This window comes from Chrysochloris asiatica, unplaced genomic scaffold, assembly GCF_000296735.1.
Source record: "Chrysochloris asiatica unplaced genomic scaffold, ChrAsi1.0 scaffold00138, whole genome shotgun sequence".
In the NCBI taxonomy this organism is placed as follows: Eukaryota; Metazoa; Chordata; class Mammalia; order Afrosoricida; family Chrysochloridae; genus Chrysochloris; species Chrysochloris asiatica.
In genome coordinates, this window is record NW_006408656.1 from 431,813 (window position 1) to 439,417 (window position 7,605).

Here is a 7,605-nt window from a genome sequence, read left to right on the forward strand (position 1 = left end):
TGAATCCCAGAATTATAAAGGCCATCAGTGAAAAAATGGGGACAAATTTAAGGGCTCTAATACAGAGCTTACACAGACTACCAAATATTATGAAAATTACACAAACAAAAGAAGACAAAATAGATGAATGGGACATACTAAAAATTAAAAATTTATGTGCATCAAAAGACTTCACCAAAAAGAATGGGAAAAAATATTTTGCAACAACATATCAGACAAGGGACTAATTTCTAAAATATATAGGAAACTACAACACTTCTACAAGAAAAAGAAAAATAACCCAATTAAAACATGGGCACAGGACATGAACAAACTCTTCACCAAGGAAGACATTAGGGCAGCCAACAAACATATGAAGAAATGTCCATGATCATTAGCCATTTTGTTGTTGTTGTTAAGTGCCATCGAGTTGGTTCTGATCCATAGTGACCCTGAATAGGATTTCTGAGGAGCAGCTGGTGAACTTGAACCTCCAAACTTGTAGTTCAAACAGCTTTTCAGTCTATTACAGTAACCTACAGAGCCACACCAGGACTCCTTAAAATCTTTGTGGCAGCAGAAAGCTTAATCGTTTTTCCCAGGAGCGGCTGGCGGGCTCGAACAGTGGACCTTGTGGCTCACAGTCCAGTGCTTATCTAATGGAGACATTGTTGTTTTGTTGTTAAGTGCCGTCGAGTCGGTTCCGACCCATAGCGACCCTGTACAGGGTTTCCGAGGGTGTAAATCTTTACGGGAGTAGAAAGCCTCATCTTTCTCCCGCGGAGCAGCTGGTAGTTTCGAACTGCTGACCTTAAGGTTCGCAGCCCGATTCGTAACCACTACGCTACCAGAGCTCATTAGAAAGATGCAAATCAAAACAACAATGAGATATCTATCATCTCACACCAGCAATAACAACAAAGTTCAAAAAAATAGAGGAAAATAAATGCTGGTAAGGATGTAGAGAGACTGGGACCCTTCAACATTGCTGGTGGGATTGCAGAATGATCCAATCACTCTGGAAAACAGCATGGTATTTCCTCAGAAAGTTGGAAACAGAAATACCTTATGACCCAACAATCCCTGTACTTGGTATTTACCCACAAGAAATATGAGCCATAACATGAGTAGATAGATGAACACCAATGTTCATAGCAGCACTATTTTCAATAGCAAAAAGATGGAGACAGCCTAAGTGCCCATCAATTGAAGAATGGGTAAACAAACTTTGGTACATCCTCACAATGGAATATTATGCTACCTTGAAGAATAGCAAGGAAGCTGGGAGCCACCACATAACATGAATGAACCTTGAGGACATTATGCTGAGTGAAATTAGTCAGTCACAAAAGGAAAAATACTGCATATTGTAAAAGCTTAAGAAAAAATACCCACACTAAAAGGGAATTTTTTTTTCTTTGTTGTTTACCAGTGGTGTTGTGGGGGGTGGTGATGAGGGGAGGGAGAGAAAAGTATAGCACAGGGAAGGGAATATACACATAATATTTCAGGTGTTGAAGGGAGTAATGCACAAGAAGGGGGAGTGGAATGGACAAACAAGGCAGATAGGAGAACATTTAGGTAGGTTTTCATGGGCTAAATGGGACAGAGGTAAATAGTGATGCATGCTCAACGTTGGAAAAACAGTGATACAAGGATTGAGGCATAGTCTGAATGGGTAAAAGAGGGGAAATAATATTAAGATGTTTGACTATCTTATGAATCTTGGTTTCCCTTGCATACTATCGTAAAATAGACACTTGAGGGGAATGGAAAGGAAAAGCCATAAACATCACCATAGAAAGCTTGTAAGTCTGTTTTCAGCCTATAACTGATTGGAATACCTAAAAGATGGGCTAGAACTTGCCTAGTGAAAAGGGCTTTTTTCAGAGCCTTTGTATTGTATAAGACCTTAGGTGGAATCCTGATCCCTATCCAGAATCTTCTGAGGTGGGAAATTTCCACTTGAAAAGACAAGCAGACCAGCCTGGAGCAGCTAGAGGAACAGAAGATACTTCTTGAAAGGAAGAATAGCAGGAAAAATAAAAAGCAAAATCAGCAGTCTGGTTGACTACCACAAGAACAAGCAAGTTGTTTGCAGGGGAGCCATCAAGGCAAGCAATCAAGTCCATTCTGGGAAAACCCCCTTCCAAGACTTAAACGCAAAGGAAATACATGAGCATATATGTAATCTTGCTGGTGACCACCTTGGTCTACCAATGAGGGGAAGTGAAGGAAAATCAGCAATGAAGTTGTGGGCTGAGTCCTACCATGGAGTGAGACCTAGTTGACCAGCAGTGTGGTGACACCTGGGGACTCCTGAGCCCATGGACAGGGATATAGCCAGAGAGGACTAGAGCAGAAAGTGAAGCATCCAGCTGATATGAAGTGAGGGGAGATGCACAAGAACATGCGCATTTGCAGTAGCCATTTTACCTAGATTCAATGGCTGGATGATCAGAACTCAAGTAGTGTAAGAAAGAAGAGGGAAAAAAGTGTAATCTGCTACAATTTGATGAATTTGACCTATACATATGGATGTAGTAGCTTAAAAGAGGGAAGGAATCTTCACATCAAGGATCATTCCCACCTCTTCTGTACACAGGGTTGACAGGGATGGGCAATTTAGCCATTGGCTACCTAAAATGGGAGGCTATAAAGGCACAAAGTGACTGACTTACAAGTTTTCAAGAGGGAGCTTAGTTTCAGAAGGTGCAGGGAAAGTAGAATCTCCACTGAGTGGTTTTGAACCTGTCTAGACAGGGCTGGTGAAAGAAGATGGGGTTAAGACTCTTGTGGTTCAACTGTGAATAATTAGTATCAGGACTGATTGCAATTGTTGCAAATGTAAAGGTAGACATTTTGTAACACAAAGCGGAGAGTGGTTGATTTTGAAGTCCAGGAGTGGAGGACCCTGTGACCATCAAGGGAGAAGAGTGGAGTGTGGAACCCTATCCAGAGATGCAGTGATGCCAGAGATTGAGGTAGAGATGATGATGAGAAAAGGAGTGGCTGGGGACTCTAGACTCATGGAGGGAGAGTGGTTGTGTGCTGGCGGACAGGGAGCAGGCTTGCAGGGTATGCCCTTTGGTTGTTTGAATGATTATATATCCCTGAGTGCTTTGGTGTACATCGAAAAAAAAAAAAAAAAAAAAAGCAGAGGGAATAGAAGCAAATACTGTTGAATGATGATGCATGGAGTAAATTGTAATTGCAATGAAATGAAATACAATAGGATGAGTATAAAACTGATGTTTTCCCATGTAAACTATTACTCAATTTACTATAAAAACTTAAAAAAAAGAAAGAATATATCATGCTCATGGATAGAAAGACTTGACATGACGAAAATGTCAACGCTACCCAAAGCAATCTTCAGACATATGCAATACCAATCCAGATTACAACATTATTCTTAGAAGAGATAGAAAAAGTAATCATACACTTTATATGGAGAGGAAAGAGAACTCAGCTAAGCAAAGTGTTACTTAAGAAGAAGGACAAAGTTGAAGGCCTCACTTATCCTGATCTGAAAATCTACTACACAGCCACAATGGTCAAAATTATCTGGTACTGGTTCAATGAAACATAAAAAGATCAGTGTAACAGAATAAAGAATAGGTAAATACATCACATACAGCTAACTGATATTTGACAATGGCCCAAAACACATTAAATGGGAAAGAGATAGCCTCTTCAATAAATGTTATTGTTGTTATTAGCAGCTGGTGAGTTTGAACCAATGATCTTTCAGTTCAAACCAGCCTTGATCCAGTGTTTATCCTATAGCACCACCATAGGACTGCCTCCAAAAAAACGGAACTGGCAAAATTAGATATCCATTTACAGAAAAATGAAACAAGACTCATATATTATATGAAAAACAGACTCAAATTGGATTAAAAACCTAAGTGAAAAACTATGAACTATCAGAGTTTTCATCAGTTAAGAAAAATAGAGATAAATTGAGGGGCTTTTGTAAGGAGCCCTGGTATCATAGTGGATTACACTCTGGGCTGCTAGCAGCAAGGCATCAACCAGACTTTTGGCAGAAGTAAGATAAGGCTTTCTGCTCCCATAAAATTCTGCAACTTCAGAAACCCTATACAGGGTAGCTATGAGTCAGAACCAACTTGATGGTACACAACCACCACCAATATACTGTCACATGTAAGTAAAAATCACAAAAAGACAAAATAACTTACTGGGACTTCCTAAAAATAAGACAATTATGTTGTCTGGAGTCAGGGCACCTGATCCAGAAGAAGTTTTTGCCAGGCCAGGTGGCTAAGGCCAAGGTTATTGTTCCCAGAAGAAATTCTTTTGGACCCAGATGGCATCTGGAGCAAGGACAGCTGATTATGAAAGGGGTAGACTGTGTACCTACAAGTGGCTCTTTTTTTTTTTTTTTTCTGAGGTTCGTCTAAAGTCAAGTGGTATTTTAGTGCATGGACAGCTTTCAAATTCTACTTTCAAAAGATTCAATATGCCAATACCAATTTCGAAGTATGTTTTTGAAAACCATTAAAATTAATATAAGTTATTTGTTGTTGTTGTTGTTGTTGTTTTGTTAAGTGCTGTCAAGTCAATTCTGATACGTAGGGTTTCCAATGAGCAGCTGGTGAGTTTGAACCACTGATGTTGTGGTTGCCAGTCCAATGTTTAGACATTAGTTCTGGAACCCTCAAAACTAACTGATCATTTCAAATAACACTATTAGCAGATGGTCATTCTTAGAAGCCCTGCACCACTTTGTTTTGATCAAAAGCTACATCAACTTTCTCCAAACTTTTTTTTTTAAGTCTACCTAAAATAAGGAGCTCAGGTATAGTAGTGGTTATAAGTCAGGCTGCTAACCTCAAGATCAGCAGCTTGAAACTACCAGTTGTTCCATGGGAGAAAGATGAGGCTTTAGTCTCATATGTTTTGCCATATGTTTAATAAATTAGTTTGATTAATTTCACTGAAAATTTTGAATTCCCCAATTATTTATTTATGCTGCTATCAATTGATTCATAGATAATAAAATGGACTTTATCTGTGGAGTTTATGGAAGAAAAAACTGTCCATTTGAGGAATTTTAAAAAGATGGATGACAAAGATCTATAAAATTAAATAGTTATTTAAATTGCATGATGTTTATGAATGAATACTTTTAGTTTTACAGACTGAAAACTTAAGTGATGCAATTGACAGCAGTATATTCTCTCTGGAAAATGTTTTCAAGAAATGAAACCAACTTGTACATTGAACGTTTGTTGTTGTTGTTTCTGTACACATTTCTCTGGAGACAAATATAATTAAGTCAATCCCTGTAGGCTCAAGTAAGGATAGAAATACTGCCATTTCTGTTATCCTACTACAGTTTTTCGGTCTGGAAAATCTAGTCGCTCAATAAGAAAAAGTAAGTTTACTTGTGAATCTAGGTTTAGTACCTATTTATTATAATCTGCAAATTAACATTTATGTTGTAGAAAGGAGATCCTGTTGAGTTTGATTTATTTGGATTTTAACTTTCTAATTGTTGTTTTATTGTGCTCAATTCAAAATAAGTAAGAATTTGCATGTGAATCAATAGGCAATTGACTGGAAATACAATCTCTACCAAGCTACTATAAGTAACTTTAAGGAAGGTAGTGATTTTGCAATATCATAATGATTATATTTCACTCTATAAATTTAGGTGACATGTGACTCCTTTACAACTAGAACATATTACCTGTGTAATAATGTGTGCATATAATTCAAATACTGGTAAGACAAAAACAAGATAATTACAATCTGTAACTAGAAGCAGTTGTTTTCTTTAAATTACTGTAACAAAACACAGGATCCACAATTCAGTATAACGAAGGAACACTGCATTCATTTTTAATTAAAAGTTACTTTAAAAGATTTTTAAAAATAGAATCCAAACTATCTTTGTTCTCAACTCCAACCATTGATCTAGGTGTGTCTTTGCCTGAGATTTGATGAAGAATATGTTAGGTGACTGGATTCCTTTAAGTTTTAAATATTCTCTTTCTCATCTCCACAGATGTCTGGCTCTGAGCCCATGGTGGTTGGAAACCAGACCCTCTGCACCAAATTCACATTTGTGGCTTTTTCTTCTCTAGCAGAGTTACAGTCTTTGCTCTTCTTTGTGTTCTTAGTTATCTATCTGTTTACTGTGGGAGGAAACCTTATCATCATTGGCCTCATCTGGGTCACTTCATGCCTGCACACGCCTATGTATTTCTTTCTGGTGAATCTCTCCTTTTTGGAGATGTGCTACATCAGCAGTGTGGTACCTCAGATGCTGGTGCACCTACTGGTAGAGATCAAGACCATTAGCATAGAAGGTTGTGCAGCTCAGATGTACATATTCACTATCTTGGGACTCACAGAATGTTGTCTGCTAGCAGCCATGGCTTATGACCGCTATGTAGCCATTTGTTACCCCCTGCATTATACTCTCTTGATGGGCCCTAGTGTGTGCTTGAAATTGGCTGCAGCATCATGGACCACTGGAGTGGTGGTGGAGTCAGTTCAGACCACTTGGATTTTCACTCTGCCCTTCTGTGGAACCGGAAAGATTCAGCACTTTTTTTGTGATATCATGCCTGTGGTGAAACTGGCTTGTGTTGATACTTCCCACAATGAGATAGTGATGTTTGCCGTGTCAGTGCTCTTCATCATGAGTCCCTGTCTCCTCATTCTGTGCTCTTATGTTCGCATCCTTATGGCTATCTTGAGAATCCCCTCAGCAGCTGGCAGGCACAAAGCATTCTCCACCTGTTCTTCTCATATCCTAGTTGTTTCTCTGTTCTATGGGACTGCCTTATTCACTTACCTACAACCTAAGACTGCCCACACTCCAGAAACAGACAAGGCTACTGCCCTCATGTACACAGTGGTCACTCCTGCTTTGAATCCTGTCATCTATACCTTAAGGAACAAGGAAGTGAAGGAAGCCTTTCAAAGGATTACACAAAGAAACCCTCTTCGACAAATGGCTTAAACCTAAACAACTAAGCTATAGTAGATAAAACTTACACTATTTAGAGAGAAGTTACCCAAGATTTTATTATATCATCCTCTCCTATATTTATACAAAAATATATTTATAGAAAGACTTTAATAATTATATATAGGTGTCCTTGTGAGCCACTATAGGATAAGCACTCGACCACAAGGTTGGTTTGAATCACAAGGTCAATGATTCAAATATACCAGCTGGTCCTCAGAAATCCTATACAGGGTCCCTATAAGTCAGAACTGACTCAACAGCACATAACAACAACAACATATATATTTATATGATTATATGTGTGTTTATGTATCTGTGTGTTAAGCACAGTGGCTCCATACGATAAGCACTAGACTGCAAACCACAAGGTCTTTGTTTCAAGCCTACCAGATGTCTCTTGGGAGAATTATGAAGCTTTCTGCTCCCACAAAGATTTAAAAGTCTTGCAAACCCTATGTAGGGTTGCTGTGGGTCAGAACCAACTTAATGACACTTAACAACACACACACCTCTCAACAGCACTTACCAGCACACATACATGCACACACACATATACATGTATATACATATATATGCATACATATGTACATATGTATGTATATCACACACACATATAT

The 7,605-nt window shown here is 38.5% G+C and overlaps 1 protein-coding gene across 1 annotated transcript; it reads left to right on the top strand.

Annotated features, from left to right (window-relative positions):
* The first annotated feature begins 6,034 nt into the window (after positions 1-6,034).
* On the top strand, positions 6,035-6,979 carry LOC102816522 (olfactory receptor 10A5-like). The gene has a single exon (XM_006870115.1). It carries the CDS (start codon positions 6,035-6,037, stop codon positions 6,977-6,979), a length of 945 nt encoding a protein of 314 aa, XP_006870177.1.
* Positions 6,980-7,605: the final 626 nt, after the last annotated feature.